Raw genomic sequence first — 17,476 nt, 5'->3', positions numbered from 1 at the left:
TGTTTGATGTAGGTTATTTGTGATGCTTTCTTGAAGAGTTATTCTCAGGTTGGCATGGGATGAGTTGTGTCCTATGATTCTTCCAAGTGTTCTTTGGAAATGGCTTAGAGGCTTTCCGTCAAGTAAGCAGTACAGTTCATAAATGTTGTTGAATGGAAAAAAGCAAGAACATGTGATTGAGCTCTTGGGAGGACTCCATTTCCCTCTGGTTCTGCTTTTGTCTAAAGCAGACAAGGTCTTCCTTTCTCAACTTTCTCTGTTCCTTTCTTTTCCTTTCTATATTTTTTCCAAACCTCTTTGTTCCATTAAGATTCTGTTTATCTCAGTTGTGCCTCCTGTTTTCTTAGAAAAAGTATATTTTACCTAATGCTTACCTGTGCTTTTCCTTGCTTATTCCTTCACTGCTGGGGCTTACTCCAACTGAAAATAAGTCTTCCAAACCTAAAAAAACTCAGCAGGCCACCAGTGCCTGATGATCCTCACTGATTCTTCTGAAACATCTCCTAGTCTTCATAGACAATGCCATGATGAAAGTTCATTGGAATGGACAAAACCAGGTCCTTCTAACAGAGAACCTGAACACTCCTTTTCTGAGACGAGAAGTATTTTCTCTTGCTGACATTCCAGCAAATTAAGGATGGGCTCAACTGCACAGCAGGCTTCCAGAGCAGAGCTTGGTTCCAGCTGTGAAAGTGGGTCCTCAGCAGCTCCACTTTTAAGCTACTTCAGTTGATCATGGACTCACCCTCCTAGACCTCTTCACCAAGCTGGTCAATGTGGAACTTCTGTCTCCCCCTGCCCCCAGTTTCAGATTTGCAGAGCAGAGGCTATAGATTTCCTTACAGCTCCTTGGCATCAGGGTGGTCTGTTCAATTTTATTTCAATCCCTCTCCTGTCTAGAGTTCCTGAGTGGCCAAAGTCCTCCTTATTGCACTTCCCCAGCCCTATCACTTTGGTTTCTGGACCTCCTCCACTACACTTGTGGTTCCTGCTGCTCAGACTGAATATTATCTCCTGGGGACCAATACTGCCTGGGTCCACCTAGCCATGTGGACATTGAGTGGAGCCACCTCATCAGCTGTAGGCATAATTGACACCATCCTTGCATTTCATAGGCTATCTATCCTCTGAATCTATAATCTATGAGGCTGCTTGAAGAACCTTTTGCAGATGAGCAAGGAGAAAAAAGCATTGTTGCCCTGTGGCCTGGTGTTAAAGAACTTGTATTCTTCCTTCAAGTTGGTCTTGACCAAGACCTCTTACCAGATGCCCTCAGATGCCAAACTAGTACCCTCTCCTACGTCTTAACAATGATTTACTGTAATGGCAAACCCCCATGTTTGCATCCACATGTGCAGCAATTCTAGGGTGGAGGGGGTCACTAATGAGACCTCTGAGTGGTGTATCACTTTCTAGCATGGCATCTCCACACTGTTCTGCAGGTTGTGCCCTATCCACCCTATCTCAGTGCATTCTTGTCTCCAAATACACATGTTCCAGAAGGACAGCATTGGACTGACCCTTCATTTGTACCTAAAGCGAACAATTCAAAGTGTTGGTGCTGACCTTTAAAGCCCTAAACGGCCTTGGCTCAGTATATCTGAAGGAGTGTCTCCACCCCCATCGCTTAGCCCGGACACTGAGGTCCTCCTTAGAAGGTCTTCTGGCGGTTCCCTCACTGCGAGAAGTGAAGTTACAGGGAACCAGAGAGAGGGCCTTCTCAGTAGTGGTGCCCTCCCCTTCAGATGTCAAGGAGACAAAGTATTACACAACTTTTAGAAGACATCTGGATGCAGCCCTGTATTGAGAGATTTTTAACTCTTGATATTTTGATTAAGTTTTTAGATATGCTGTAAGCCGCCCAGAGTGGCTGGGGAAACCCAGCCAGATGGGCAGGGTATAAATAATAAAATTATTATTATTTTATTAATAGGGCTCAAGATTTAGTCTTGCCCTTGTTTTGTCCAGATGTGTCCTACAGAACATCCTGCCTAGCTGGAATGACCACCTTTTATAAAATCTATTCCCCACTCTTGCTTATGATCGTTTAGGTAGATTGTCCCCTTGTGAAATGTATCTCATGCCAACCTGAGAACGGAACATCGGTTGCTTACTGCGAATAGGTCTTCTAGGTTGGCATAGTGATACATCCACAGCTGCGCTTTGGGAGGTTGGGGGTGTTTCCAGTGGCTGTTTCATATTGACTCATTTCCGCCCTCTTCACTCTAGTCTATTTCATCTTCCTTGCCTCAGATACATGCCCTTCTGGGTCCCCAACCTGATTTCCATTCCCTTGTAGGGAGAGGGATTGTGGGGATTGTGTTTTCTTGTTCTCTGTAGGGTTAACTTTCTCCTTTTAGCTTGGCCACAGATGGAACTGGAGGAGGACCCAGAGGGAGACCTCCAACAGTTCAATCAATCACACGTCCTTGCCTTAAGTAAATTATAGGGCACAACCCATCTCATGAATGTATCCATATGCCAACCTAGAAGGTCCATTCATAGTAAGTGATCAGAGTTCCCTTTTGGAAATCATAGTTTTGGTTTGAAGGAGTCATTCTCATATCCTGTACCTTGAAATGTTCTGAATGGATGTTTCCAGGCATCATTAGAAGTCTTGCAGCCCATACCTTAAACCCTGAACAAGATGTCAGCCAGTGGACTACAGCAGACAACGATGAAGGTCATAGTAGTAACCAGCTGAGACTGGTTCTGCTTCTGCAGTACTTGGAGAATTTGGAGAAACTGATGTACAATGCCTATGAAGGATGTGCTAATGCACTCACATCTCCACCCAAGGTTTGTGTTCAGTAACATAATTGCAGTACCTTGCACTGGGTCTTCAGATCGTTGTGGAACATATCCATAGACGATGTTTGGATGTAACAGTAAACTCTGGTTTAGCACTATGTGAATGAGCCAGCCTTCTTTGGGGCTTACATGTTCTCTCTGGTTACAGGTAGGTAGCTGTGTTGGTCTGGCGTAGTCGAAACAAAATTAAAAAATTCCTTCCAGTAGCACCTTAGAGACCAACTAAGTTTGACATTGGTATGAGCGTTCATGTACATGCACACTTCTTCAGATACTTCTTCTCTCTGGGTTTCTGTTTGAACTGTAACCTGTAATGCACAAGTATGGTGTTCTGAATCACATGCCCAAAAGAAGGCTCATGGGAGTGGTTGGGTGCAGGGATACCAAAGAAGGATGTCAAAAACAGAGTGATCAGTTCTAATCCTTATTAAGCAAGATGTAGACTTATAGCAAAGCAGCCTACAAGGTCTCCTAGCCTTTACAAGACATGTAACGGATGCTGCAACAAGGAGATGGATTGTACGCACCCAGGCAAATGTACATTCATTCTTTATATACAAAGCAGTAGATGTCACTTTGACCAGAACTGCTCATCATTTCACCTGAGCAGATGAGGGCATAGGTGGCAGATTTCTGGCTTAAAGATAGTTCCCCTTTCTGGGCTCAGAGCCGAGCACCCCAAGCCCAGGTGTAACTTTCCCAAACATTTCTCATTAAAGAACATCATATGTAGCAGCAGTGCCTCATAGCAGCTGTACAGTTCTTAAACAAATTGGAGTTGATGTGTTTACTTGAAACTGTACTTTGGTGGGAAGGAGGCATCCAGGCTTGGCTATCTTCTAGTACTGTCCAGTGTACAGACAAGGATTCTGTGACTTGATCTTTGTATGCTAGGTGTGCCTTTCACCGGTTCTTCCTCAGTTTCTCAGGATGGGTGACACCTGGCTTGAGAGCAGTACATGTGAAAAGGATCTAAGAGTCTTGGTAGACCACAGACTTGACATGAGTCAGCAGTGTGACACAGCAGCTAAAAAAGCCAATGCAATTCTTGGCTGCATCAATAGGAGTATAGCATCTAGATCTAGGGAAGTAATAGTACCACTGTATTCTGCTCTGGTCAGACCTCACCTGGAGTACTGTGTCCAGTTCTGGGCACCACAGTTCAAGAAGGATACTGACAAGCTGGAACGTGTCCAGAAGAGGGCAACCAAAATGGTCAAAGGTCTGGAAACGATGCCTTATGAGGAACGGCTTAGGGAGCTGGGTATGTTTAGCCTGGAGAAGAGAAGGTTAAGGGGTGATATGATAGCCATGTTCAAATATATGTAAAGATGTCATATGGAGGAGGGAGAAAGATTGTTTTCTGCTGCTCCAGAGAAGCGGACATGGAGCAATGGATTCAAACTTCAAGAAAGAATATTCCACCTAAACATTAGGAAGAACTTCCTGACAGTAAGAGCTGTTTGGCAGTGGAATTTGCTACCAAGGAGTGTGGTGGAGTCTCCTTCTTTGGAGGTCTATAAGCAGAGGCTTGACAGGCATATGTCAGGAATGCTTTGATGGTGTTTCCTGCTTGGCAGGGGGTTGGACTGGATAGCCCTTGTGGTCTCTTCCAACTCTATGATTCTATGATTCTTCCCTGCTTTTCCCAGGAACAAAACACATCCTCTTGCATTTAATACCTAGCTTGTTAGTTGCTTCTTACTCTACCTTTTGCAACTGTCTTTAAATCTTTGAATTACTAGGAGGATGGCTGTTGAGCTATATCAAATAGATTATGAACATTTAATTTTTCTAATAATTCTGGGTGGTATCAAACTAATTTCTGCTCAGAGTAGACCCATTGCAATAAATTGAATTATTATTAAAGTCTGCTAATCTCTCTGTGTAACTTGAAAAATTGATAAGACTTGATGTAAATAATTTTTCAGTGTACGGAAGAAATACTGTAAAAACAAGTTGTTTTTCTCTCTTTCTGCTTATGAAGGTTATCAGGACATTCTTCTATACCAATCGCCAGACTTGCCAAGATTGGTTAACTCGAATTAGACTTTCCATCATGAGGGTTGGATTGTTGGCTGGACAGCCAGCCGTGACTGTAAGGCATGGCTTTGATTTACTAACAGAAATGAAGGCCAATAATATCTCTCAGGTACTGCATTTACATATTATTTCCCCCACAATATTATTGTGTCTGAGTAAACAAGGGTGGGGATGCGGGTGCCGCTGTGGCCTAAACCGCTGAGCCTAGGGCTTGCCGATCAGAAGGTTGGCGGTTCAAATCCCTGTGATGGGGTCAGCTCCTGTTGCTCGGTCCCAGCCCCTGCCCACCTAGTAGTTCGAATGCACGTCAAAGTGAAAGTAGATAAATCGGTACTGCTCCGGTGGGAGGGTAAACACCATTTTTGTCCGCTGCTTTGGTTTGCCAGAAGCGGCTTAGTCATGCTGGCCACATGACCCGGAAACTGTCTGCGGACAAATGCCAGCTCCTATAGAGCGAGATGAGCGTCGCAACCCCAGAGTCATTCGCGACTGGACCTAACAGTCGGGTACCTTTACCTTTAAACAATGGTGGCTTTAATTCATAGCAAATGGATCTCTTGTGATGATAAAGAATGTTCTATCAAAGGAAACCCACACATTCTAATAAATCCAAGTTGTTGTACTTGTCTCGGCTCCAGAGAAAAATAATTTGTCATTCCTGAATTACAGCTGATTGACTCCATTTTAAGCGATGCTTGTAATGGGTTACTGCAGTGGGAAGTGTTACGATTGCCCTTCAGAGATTATTGTAAGAGTATATACAGACATATACTTGAGTTCAAAAGGACTTTGTGGGTTGGTATAATCTTGTTTCACTCTAGCCTATAAATTGAAGTCTCTTGTTTTCTCCATCCCACTATTAGGGGAATGAATTGGAAGTAACGATCATGATGGTGGTGGAAGCACTCTGTGAGCTTCATTGCCCTGAAGCAATCCAAGGAATAGCTGTCTGGTCATCTGCTGTAGTTGGGAGGAGTCTTGCTTGGATTAATTCTGTAGCCCAGCAAGCAGAAGGACGGTAAGTTAGTCCATGCATACAACCTATCCGAGAGCTGAGAGTATATGTCTGTACTGTATTTTATATTTAAGTGAAATGGAATTACCCCCCCCTTGCAGTCCTGCAGTTGAGTTATGTGCTTGTACAGAACATTTACATAACCTGCTAGAAAGCTCTGGTCAGTACTGTAAGATCATTTTCCCATCCCTCACTCCCTCACTTCATACAGAAATATTTGCTCTCTCTGTACATGGCTTGGGTGGGTGGGGGCCACATTGTGTCTTATTGTATATTCAGTGCTTTTTTTCTGGGGGGGACGGGACGCAGGGGTTCGCATACCCATAAACATTTTGTGAATCTTTGTACTTTTGTTACTTTTGTCCATTTACCGTACAGTGGAACCTCGTGTTATGTACCATCCTCCTTACGAATGCTTCAGATTACGAGCTCCGCTAACTCGGAAGTAGATGCTCCCGGTTGCGAACTTTGCCCTGGGATGCGAGCGGAAGTTCCACTCTGGTGTCACAGCAGCAGTGGAAGGCGCCATTAGTGAAAGCGTGCCTCATGTTAAGAACCGTTTCCGGTTACAAACGGACCTCTGGAACGAATTAAGTTCGTAACCGGAAGTACCACTATATTTATTTTTCCCAATTTGAACTATAAAATGCTGGTTTTCTTGAGTCAAAATGAGAATACCCCTAAACATTTTTTTAAAGAAAAAAAGCTCTGTGTAAATTAATTAGGAATCTGGTGCTTCAGTAGCTCCAGTATGTTTATGAACACAGTTCAAACTGGTGGTGCTTTACTTCTGAAAAGCCTGCTTGGCTTGAGACCTGGGTACATGAAGGAACATATTCTACCACATCAACTTGCCTATGTAATAAGATCATCTGCCAAGATCCTCCTCTGGGTTGCACCTGCAGGAAAAGTCAAGAGGCTTAAGAGATATAAACAAGATATCTTCTTGCATTGCTTCTGCTTTTCCAAGCCTGGCAACAGGTCAGAGCAAGAGGAGAGGAAGGCCAGTCATACAAAGATGAGATCATCCTTACATGCCTCTCAGATACCCTTCTGTCTCTTTGCCTTTTCTGCCAGAGAATCCCAGCTTGGAAAGTAGGAAGGTGCTGCTGCTGTTGCCACCACTTCCTTGCTTGTTCGCATTGTCAGGAGGGGGGCATAGGAGTCTTCTGTCCCAATCTCAGTGGCACTGAGGGAGAGACAGAATTATCTGTGAGCATTATCCTTGTTTCATAAATCTGTCTCTCTTTGCTCTGAAGAAGACACCCAGAAGTAAAGGGAAAATGAGAACTGGGAAGGAATACTGTTACTTAATGCTGCCATCCACCTGTATGCTTTTTCATTGAAACAACAGCAAAAGCATTTTAGTGAGGGATGCAGTATCTGTATAAACAGAAATGATACCTAACAGCTGACACTAAATCTTTTTAAGGTATGAAAAAGCTGCTGTTGAGTACCAGGAACATATTTGTGCCATGACAGGAGTGGATTGCTGTGTCACAGGATTTGATAAATCTGTTCTGAAGTTGGCCAATTCCAATAGCGGCAATAATGCCAGCCCCAAACACTCTGTAAATGGTAAGTATTACTGGAGGTAGATTGTATTGATTTGAATATGAGATAGTCACCTGCTGGCCTGAGTCTTTCCCTCCTCCGCCCCCAAATGTACCCCACTGCTGACTGAGTGAGGTGTGAAACAATCCCAAATCTTTACTTTCATAGGGGATTTGAGGAAAACAGTACTGTCTAAACCAAGTGACTCTTCACCTGAAGTCATAAATTACCTGGGTAACAAAGCTTGCGAATGCTACATCTCCATTGCTGATTGGTCTGCTGTGCAAGAATGGCAGAATGCGGTCCATGACCTGAAAAAAAACACAAGCAGTGCCTCAGTCAGTTTAAAAGCAGACTTCAACTATATCAAGTAAGTACTATTGACTTCTACAATAGCAAATTGTCACAATAATACATGTCAGCCTGGTAAATGGTGTAGAACAGGAAAAATGGGAAGCAAGAAGTGCAAGATTTTCACAGTTCAGGTAAAAACAGATCACAGCTTTATTTAATTAGAAGACCTGATATTTGGACAATTTCAAAGCAGGGGCCAGTGCAGGCAGCCCAAGAGAGAAACGCAGACTGACTCACATGCAGCTTGCCCAGTCCTGGGAGGAAGATGGTAGGGAGATGCTGTTCATTCCTCTGTTCTTTGATCTGACATTCAAACTGAAGGTAGACTTCATTTTCCATTGCTCTGCCAGTCTGGAAGCAGAATTCAGATCAAAATATTTATGTAACGTGACTGAAATTGTTTGCTTTACAAATTAAGTGTTTATAATTTGTTGCTTTGGTTAAAGCTGTCTTGACAAATAGGATATTAAATTTATCTGGCTTTCCCTGTTCTGATTTAGAATGGCCATAAGATAAAATATGAAAATGTATGAAAACTTCATTGCAGGTCTCTAAGCAGTTTTGGATCTGGGGAGCTTGAAAAATGTACAGAACAGCTAGAATTGCTTCCAGGGGAAGACATCAACCTGCTTATTGGAGGAGCCAAAGAAAAAATAGGTATAAGTTGAACACTAATAGATACATGAAGATTCTTAAATTCATTAAGACTTGGAACTCTATTTTAATTTCCTTGCTTGTACATGGGTGATGTTACTTCTATGTTTTATTGGTGGGAGGGGAGAAACAGAAAGAAAGAGAATGACTGCCAGCAACTACTGATAAATCTATATGTATTGCCAACCTTTGCAGATATGAAGAAGCTTCTTCCCAACATGCTATCTCCTGATCCAAGAGAACTTCAGAAAGCAATTGAGGTTCAATTATTGAGAAGCTCGATATGTTTGGCAACAGCTATTAACCATATTGAACAGGAACAAAAATGGCAACCCGTTACTGAGTGAGTCTTTAAAAATGCTAATGCAGCACTTCCAAAAATTAGAATAGAGCACAGGAGTTTTCTATAGGCTCTCCTCCCCAGGCAACTGCAGTCCCAGGGCGAGTTATATTAAAAGATACATAAAATGACAGAATCTAAAATCAAGTGCGGCATTACAAAAGGTGCAGCAGCAATATATCAAAATGGGGTGGTCGGAGTAATAGTAGTAGTAGTAGTAGTAATAATAAATTTCTTTTCTAAAATATATTTATTGATTGTTGCAACAATACAACATAGAAAAACAACAAAAACACACACAATACATACACAACATAACAAAATATCAACATTACAACAAAAACAAAAATATTTCCTATAAATCTTATATCACGTATCTTTGTCAACTTCCTCCATTCCCTCCCAACTACGTTTCTTTATATCACTTCCTTAGTACTTTCCAAATCTTGATTCCAATCTTTTTAATAATTATCTAAACCTATTAATGCTCTTAATACCTTATCAATACAATAAATCTCTTATACTTATCTCAAAATATAATTCTATTCTAATTAAATCTTAAAAATTCAATACCATAATAGCACTTAACTAAATCTTAATACACAATTCTCTTGACTAACACTCTTCTACCACCTCCTTTTACTTCCAAATCTTTATCTAAATACTGCTAATCTTACAATTCTTCTCTAAATAAACTTTAAGTTATAATACTAATAAATTTCTTATCCCCCACCCATTTGATTGGGTTGCCCCAGTCACTCCGGGCAGTTTCCAACAAAAATGCAAATGGGGGGGGGGAGAGAGAAATACCATACTTTAAAATCTTCCCCAAACAGGGCTTCCTTCAGACGTCTATGAAAAATTATATTGTTTGACATCTGCTGGGAGGGCATTCCAAGGGCGACTGCGACTGCCGAAAAGGCCTTCTGCCTGCTTCCCTGTAATTTAACTTCTTGCAGTGAGGGAAGCGCCAGAAGGCCTTCGGAGCTGGACCTTAGAATTAAGTACAGTGATACCTCTACTTACGAATAACGAATGTTTCTACTTACGAATTGAGCTCCGTCCGCCATCTTGGATGCAGTTTAGATAGGATTTTTTCTACTTACGAATTTTTAGATAGGGTTGCTTCTACTTACGATTTCCCCCCCAATGCATTCCTATGGGATTCGACTTACAATTTTTTTCGATTTACGAATGTGCGTTCGGAACGCATTAAATTCGTAAGTAGAGGTACCACTGTAAAACATCTCACCTCACCCCCTCCCAAAGCTTCCACAACAAAGTACTGATGGAAGCTGTGCGATATCAGTGCAGGATGTTCCTCCTGAGGGGAGAGCATAATTAGCACTGCCTACTGTGTTAACAAAATGGGGCTTATTTATATCTGACTGGAATGTTAATGCTCAAGATAGAACTTCGCACCTTGTTCTCACTTTCATAAGTTAAAATACAGGGCATTGTATAATGATTTGTACATACATTTATTCTGTGAAGTATAACTGCTTTAATAATTCTTATCTCATGCAACATTTATTTCAGGAACCTTGTGAAATACTTGAAGCAGACTTCACGAATTGCCATTGGGCCTTTAAGACTTGCTACTCTGACAGTGTCTCAGTCTTTGCCAGTACTGAGTACCCTGCAGCTGTACTGTTCATCTGCTTTGGAAAACACAGTGTCAAATAAGCTTTCTTCAGAGGTATTTTTCTTTTGCATAACCCAAGCGTTTGGTAAATTCACAGGTTTATGTGCATCAACACACACATTGCCCTGCTATACTGTATAAATTGGTACATTGAGGGGGGAAATTCCATCAGCTAGTGGCTCCACATCAGCTGATGTGGAACAGGACCGAAACTGTCAGCAGTAATACTTTCAGAGGGAATAGCAACTTTCTGTCCCTATGCTGGTGTAAATTACACAAAGCCTGGTGTTAGCATTGTGATTTGTGTTACTGCTTATTAGTGCTGTTGTGAATGGTCACTGTGCTTATCTTGTGTACATTCCTATAACTGATAAGGCATATGAACTGTGGCATTTGGGTTAAACACATAAGGTTGTATCCATCTAAATTATATTCAAGAGGAGACCCACTGAAATTAATGAGCCTAAGTTATTCATGTATATTAATTTCAGTGGATCTACTCTTGAGTCGGACTAACATTTGATGCAACACATAAATTTAGTTCAAAGAACCTGTGTAGGAATGTTTTTATTAGAAGATTAAGGGAAAACCAGAGCTTTTTAGGCAGCTTAAAGCCCTATCAAGCACTCAACTTTTATGCTTTTTACAGGATTGTCTCATTCCTCTCTTCAGTGAAGCATTGCGTTCATGCAAGCAACATGATGTTAGGCCATGGATGCATGCCTTAAGATATACCATGTACCAGAATCAGTTGCTGGAGAAACTTAAAGGTATAGATATTAAAGTAGAAGCATCTGTGTTCTATGGGGTTAATTTGCCTCCAGTTTGTGTTATTGCTCATTGCCTATGATATTACCTGTTTTGACTTACCTGCCTATTTCAGTATGTGCATGCATTTCTCTGACTACAGTGAAGTATTAATTTATTCAGAATAACAGGTTTCATCAGAACTAGATACCTTTGGGATTATATTAGCAAAAGATTTCAGATCTTTTCACATTTAAGTAAAATGTAAAAAAATTAGTCCATGGCAATACTGTTTAAAGATAAGGAACTTTTAAAAAGACACTTTTGGCGGCTTCTTCTTCTTCTTCTTCTTCTTCTTCTTCTTCTTCTTCTTCTTCTTCTTCTTCTTCTTCTTCTTCTCATTCCACAGTGGACCATCTTAATGTACAGCTGTGTAGCAGAATTTACAAAAGCAGCTTCAAAACTCATACTAAATATATATATATATAAGATTGATGACATTTCATTCACAATAAATAACCATTACATACAAAGCCCATACAGTAATCAGTATATAAGTTTAAACAGTTTATTTGATTCAGAGGACATTTCTGGCTTTATATGTACTTTCAGAGCAAAGTATTCCAGTCAGAAGCCATTTGATGGAACTGGGACTAACTGCTGCAAGATTTGCTAGAAAACGTGGGAATGTTGCTTTGGCAACACGGTTGCTTGCTCAGTGCAGTGAAGTTCAGCTTGGAAAAACCACAATGGCCCAAGATTTAGTCCAGCACTTTAAAAAACTCTCAACACCAATTCAGATGGATGAGAAATGGGGTCCTGAACTTGAAATTGAAAAAACGAAATTGTTATACACAGCAGGTAAGTCTCATTTATATGTTTGTATTGCAAATCCCTGTGTAATTCAGTCAAACTTTAAATGTTTAGATAAAAAGAATTAAATCTGACTTTTTAAATGTCTGGGTATGTGCTAATGTTTCTATGGGGTTATTGCATCAGAATATAAAGTAATGTAGGTTTATCAAAGAGTCTCTGCATGTAGTGTTAGTCCTACTGATATTGAAATTAATAGATATGGCTAATCTAGGTCTATTAATTTCAGTGGATCTACTCTGAGTAAAAGAAGGCTCCAACCCCGTGTAACAAGTGGATTCTTTTGACATTGTAAGCCCACATGCCATACTTGGAACTATTTCCTAAAACTCTTCAGTTTTCGAAAGTGACTTGCCATGGGAGCATGGCCAGGATAGGGAAGACCAACTTCTTTTCTTTTTTGAGAAATGCAAATCCAGACCCCTTTGGGGTGATGGGTCTAGTAATGTGTGGGTTCTTGGCTCCTGTCATTAATTAATTCTCCACATATAACTTAGTTGGGAATAAAAAAATCAGTGGTGTCCTCTGAAGCATGCATAATAAAAACTGATTATGCAACTAAAATGATATTAATTTTACTTTTTTTCCAGGCCAGTCAACCCATGCAATGGAAATGCTGAGCTCATGTGCCATCTGCTTTTGCAAATCTGCCAAAGCTGAATACGCTGTAGCCAAGTCTATTCTTACACTAGCCAAATGGATCCAAGCCGAATGGAAAGAGATTTCAGGGCAGCTGAAGCAAGTCTACAGAGCACGGCAGCAACAAAATCTTGCTGGCCTCTCCACATTATCTAAAAACATCTATAGTTTGATTGACCTGCCATCTGCTAACACCATTGAAGAGGACTATCCCAGGATTGAAAGTGAATCCACAGGTATAAAAGTTCCCCTGTTAGTTTTCTGCTTTGTCTGCATACATGTTTGATATGGTGGTTCCATGCTGTTCAGAAAGAGGCAACATTAATTATAGGCCAGAGGTGAACAACCTGTGGCCCTTGGCAGAAATGTGGCCTCTGCCTAGTTTTTTGCAGCCCTTTGCCTAATTTTGAAAGTTCTCTGGCAAGAGTTAGCTGTCCCACTCGGGTGGGGTGGGGGAGAGAGAAGGGTGATCCTGTCAGTCGTGGCTTCTGCCATGCAGTCCCTGACAGATTAGCCCATTAGATGGTCATACCCTCGAGCAAGTGCATAGGTTTATATACCTGGGATTACTTATGGATGAAAAGCTTTCATGGAAACCCCACCTGGGTGCAACCAAGTTATTATCTGTCCACTCTACTGGGCTGGGCAGCAATTTAGGTTCTTCTATTCGAAGGGGGAGGGCAGTTATCAAGATCTATGTGTCAAAGATCATTGTACAAATGTTTTACAGGGCTGAGATCTAGGCATTCTTTATTCGCCATGCTAATTCAAATTAAGTATTTGAAGTGTTGGGCTATTTGGTCCAGCTAAAGCTAATCTATATCTCCCAAGTTTAGACACTCAAAAACTGGAAATTTCTCTGGAATTGGAGTGAGCAAAATTTAGGATCAGCTGGTAGATGGTTTGCAGCAGATTGGCAATGGTTTCTGGCAAGTAACAACACCCCCCATCCCATTGGACTGTCAGAGCTGTATTTTTTCATAACTTTGATGTAGTTTTGAACATTAATATGCAGGTGATTGGCTCTTTGGGTAGTTGGCTGTGCTCCTGAGGTACCATTTTGCATTAGGCTATATGTGACCCGGCCACTACTTTTCGTTGTTTCTGCTTGGTAGACCTCAGTATTCTAGTAAAAAGCAAAGCAAATCTTGCAAGCCTGAAGTTTAATCATGTGCCCAGAGGATGATGGTACATACCATTGTACCTTTTTGAAACATCCCCTTCATGCTTTGTTCTTTCATTGCAGTAAACATTGGTGTTGGAGAACCTGACTTCATCCTGGGACAGCTCTATCGCTTGTCTTCGGCACAAGCACCTGAAGTAGCCAAATCATGGGCAGCGCTTGCTAGCTGGGCTTATAGATGGGGACGAAAGGTAGTTGATAATGCCAGGTAAATCTTACTTTTTAAAACCAAAATGGACTCTGAACATGTTTCACATTAAGTGATTTTCCTACCACTATGAAACTTTCCTGGTTAACATTGTGCTCTCCTGTCAAACAAGATGGCTTGCTAATGTATGAACCTTGCTGGCTGAGTAAGATGATTCCCATTACTGAAAACCCAGGAGGTATAGATACGCGGCTTACAGTATGGCAGTGACTGAGAGCACAGAGGGTCATTTTGTTCTTCTGATGAGCCATTGGATACTAGAATTTGAATTCCTCAGATTTATAAGGAACTAGTGTATTTCAGCCCGTTTAATAACGGGCGCTAGAACATCCTGGGGTTCGGAGAAGCGCTTGTGCAGCGCTTCTCCGAACCCTGGGACCTGTCATTGCTGTCGGCGGCAGGGGGACAGGAACGGAGGAGGAGAAAGCGCTGCGTTCTCCTCCTCCGTTCCTCTCCCGCAGCCGCCGACAGCAAGGAGACATCCCAGGGTTCGGAGAAGCGCTTGCGCAGCGCTTCTCCGAACCCTGGGACCTGTCCTTGCTGTCGGCGGCAGGGGGACAGGAACGGAGGAGGAGAAAGCGCTGCGTTCTCCTCCTCCGTTCCTCTCCCCCAGCCGCCGACAGGAAGGACGCGCGCACTCCCCCCCCGCCTCCTCCAACCGCCGCTCCTCACGGCCAGGGAGGGTTGTGAGGAGGCCTTCGCCGGCCTCCACCCTCGCTTCCCTGACGTGCCCTGAAGTGAGGCGGTGTCCGGCGGGAGCGGCGGTTGGAGGAGGCAGGGGGGGAGAGTGCGCACGCGCAGTCTCTGCTGTCCAATCCCTGTATCTCTGGGGCACATGCGCAGTGACCCAGGGACACACGGGACAGCTTGGACGCAGGGACAACTTGGACATTATTATATAGGATAATAAACTAAAGGCTCTCTTTAAAGCTGGCTGTTTGGTGGGAACTGCTGTGCAAAGTTCTTTGCAAGCCCTGTGCAGCAATTACCTCACAGTCAAAACTTGCTTTCTGTAGGCATGAGGAAACTCCATTGCAGCCAGTCCAGCAGCATTTGGCTTTTCCACCCGCCAGATGATGGGCAACAAAGCATACTGTCCCCTTTGCCAATGCACATTAGGGAGCACACTTTAAAGGCTTCCAGTTGTGCATTAGGAGCAGAGTCCTCTTCCTGCTGTTGCTTATGATGTCAGGTGTTGGACAGGTGGGGATGGTTTGGGGAAAACAGCCTCATGGGCCAAGATTCTGCACCTTAGTCTATACTCTCTTTCCATTCCAGATAAAATCACTTACTTTGCCCTTCCATTCCTCTAAAGAACTTTGCAGTTGCTTGCCTTTTCTTCTCTTGCACTAAGAAGAGCTTGAGCACAGTTAAACAGACCATACTTTCTGACTTGGTATTGTGTCTGAATGCAGTCATAGCTTGGAAGTAACTACAGTTGTTGCTGATGCTCTGCAGCACTGAATTGCAATTTACAGTTGCAAGCCTTTGTGCAGAGATGATGTTTTAACCTAAAGCAGCAAGTAATTTAAATGCTAGCATATTAGAAGTCAATGCACAGTGTAGCAAATATATGTTAGCACCATGCTTATTCCTTACTTTCAAAGTTGATAAAATATGTGGTGTTATACAGTCAGGGAGGTGTTCGTCTACTGCCAAGAGAGAAATCTGAAGTTCACAGCCTACTTCCAGAAAACATTACAGAAGAAGACAGAGAGAAAATCTATGGCATCCTTGGACAGGCAGTGTGCCGGCCAGCTGGGATTCAGGTTAGTATAAATTAACTTTCAGAAGCATTTCATTTGTCAGGGGTAGCTAACATGGTGCTTTCCAGATGCTGTAGACTACAAATTGCATCAGTCCCAGCCAGTATTTTCAGTGATTAGAGCTGATTATGTTTAATAAGATTGGCAAATGCCACTAATAAGACCAGCATAAATAGGCTAGATAGAATATTAGTTTTTTGAGCTTTGGAAAAAACAAGCCACCTTTTATTACAGGTTGGTTATTTAAAATGTGAGACACTGCTTCAAAGGCAAAAATTTGACAAATGATTTATGTATACATGAAGAGGAGTGAATAGTGCCATTATTTGTAAGTGTGTACGTGATGGATAAAATTGTTTATTTTTGTTTAACTTTAATTTAGGATGAAGACATAACTCTTCAGATTTCAGAGAATGAAGATAATGAAGAAGATGATATGGTTGATGTCATCTGGCGGCAGTTGTTGACAAGCTGTCCTTGGCTTTCAGACCTTGATGAAAATTCAACTGAGGGCCTAATCAAAGTGTGGAGAAAAGTTGTAGACAGAATCTTCAGTCTTTATAAACTCTCATGCAGTGCCTATTTTACTTTCCTTAAACTCAATGCTGGTCAGGTATGCTGTACACTTTGACTAGTGATGTAAGCAAAGTTGTTTTGTTATGTTACGTTTTTAAAGTCTTTGGGGCTTGTGGGAGAGCTGTATGTTCAGTGAGGTTGTTTGTTTTCATGTGTAGGTTCCTCTGGATGAAGATGATCCCAGACTGCATCTAAGAAACATTTCAGAACAGAGTACTGATGATGTGATTGTAATGGCAACCTTAAGGCTGCTGAGGCTGCTTGTGAAACATGCTGGAGAACTCCGGCAGTATCTGGAACATGGGCTGGAAACCACCCCAACAGCTCCATGGCGAGGTATGGAAGTTCTTAGGCTCTTTTGAGAAGGAATCCCACAAGTTAGGGGCTGCCACAAAGAGTGCCCCTTCCCAAGCCTCTGTCTCCACTGTTTGGTAGCAGAATAACATTTGTTCCAGTTACTTGAAAATCTAGTAAACTTATGTTGCCCTTTAATAATGAAAAAAAGAGAGGCAAATGTGTTCTGTGTTAAGCTTATTTCTGTGCTTTTATCTTCATAAAGGTATTATTCCTCAACTCTTCTCACGTCTAAATCATCCTGAAGTATATGTTCGTCAGAGCATTTGTAATCTTCTTTGTCGGGTAGCACAAGATTCTCCTCACCTTATATTATACCCTGCAATTGTGGGTACTATTTCACTTAGCAGCGAATCTCAAGCTTCAGGTATGTTTTGGAAGTCATATTTATATTTGCCCATCCCAATTCCATCCTTCATTTCACGTACCATTTCAGAAGATCGCCCAACCCTCATTTAATTTACCTTTCTTTAACACTTTTATCTTTTAACATCTTTACAGTTAAGAATTTCTAGTAGCTGTAGCTGAGCTACCTCACAGATGTGCAGTTCCACTGTTGCCAATACCTGGATTTAACTTCAATAGATTAACTGGTTTTACAAAATCTAGAGTTGTCAGACCTCAATTCAGCATAGTTTTCCTGTCTTGTCACACAGCTGAGTGTGACTGGTGTTACTTAAACACGCTCACAGTATTTTGAGAGTTTCCTCTTTC

The 17,476-nt window shown here is 41.9% G+C and overlaps 1 protein-coding gene across 2 annotated transcripts in view; it reads left to right on the top strand.

The window, feature by feature from the left end:
- The window catches only part of SMG1 (SMG1 nonsense mediated mRNA decay associated PI3K related kinase), a 72,120-nt gene that overhangs the window by 32,241 nt on the left and 22,403 nt on the right, over positions 1–17,476 (top strand). For both annotated transcript variants that reach the window (XM_060282549.1, XM_035130581.2), the window contains exons 21-36: positions 2,603–2,799; positions 4,799–4,963; positions 5,718–5,872; positions 7,302–7,447; positions 7,592–7,793; positions 8,325–8,434; positions 8,627–8,774; positions 10,311–10,470; positions 11,066–11,186; positions 11,776–12,024; positions 12,627–12,911; positions 13,922–14,066; positions 15,700–15,835; positions 16,215–16,445; positions 16,567–16,744; positions 16,968–17,129. In XM_060282549.1, the coding sequence (XP_060138532.1) occupies positions 2,603–2,799; positions 4,799–4,963; positions 5,718–5,872; positions 7,302–7,447; positions 7,592–7,793; positions 8,325–8,434; positions 8,627–8,774; positions 10,311–10,470; positions 11,066–11,186; positions 11,776–12,024; positions 12,627–12,911; positions 13,922–14,066; positions 15,700–15,835; positions 16,215–16,445; positions 16,567–16,744; positions 16,968–17,129 (2,790 nt within the window). The remainder of the gene's footprint in view (positions 1–2,602; positions 2,800–4,798; positions 4,964–5,717; positions 5,873–7,301; positions 7,448–7,591; positions 7,794–8,324; positions 8,435–8,626; positions 8,775–10,310; positions 10,471–11,065; positions 11,187–11,775; positions 12,025–12,626; positions 12,912–13,921; positions 14,067–15,699; positions 15,836–16,214; positions 16,446–16,566; positions 16,745–16,967; positions 17,130–17,476) is intronic.

This window comes from Zootoca vivipara, chromosome 14, assembly GCF_963506605.1.
Source record: "Zootoca vivipara chromosome 14, rZooViv1.1, whole genome shotgun sequence".
NCBI lineage: Eukaryota > Metazoa > Chordata > Lepidosauria > Squamata > Lacertidae > Zootoca > Zootoca vivipara.
This window is presented reverse-complemented; position numbering and strand designations above follow the sequence as displayed.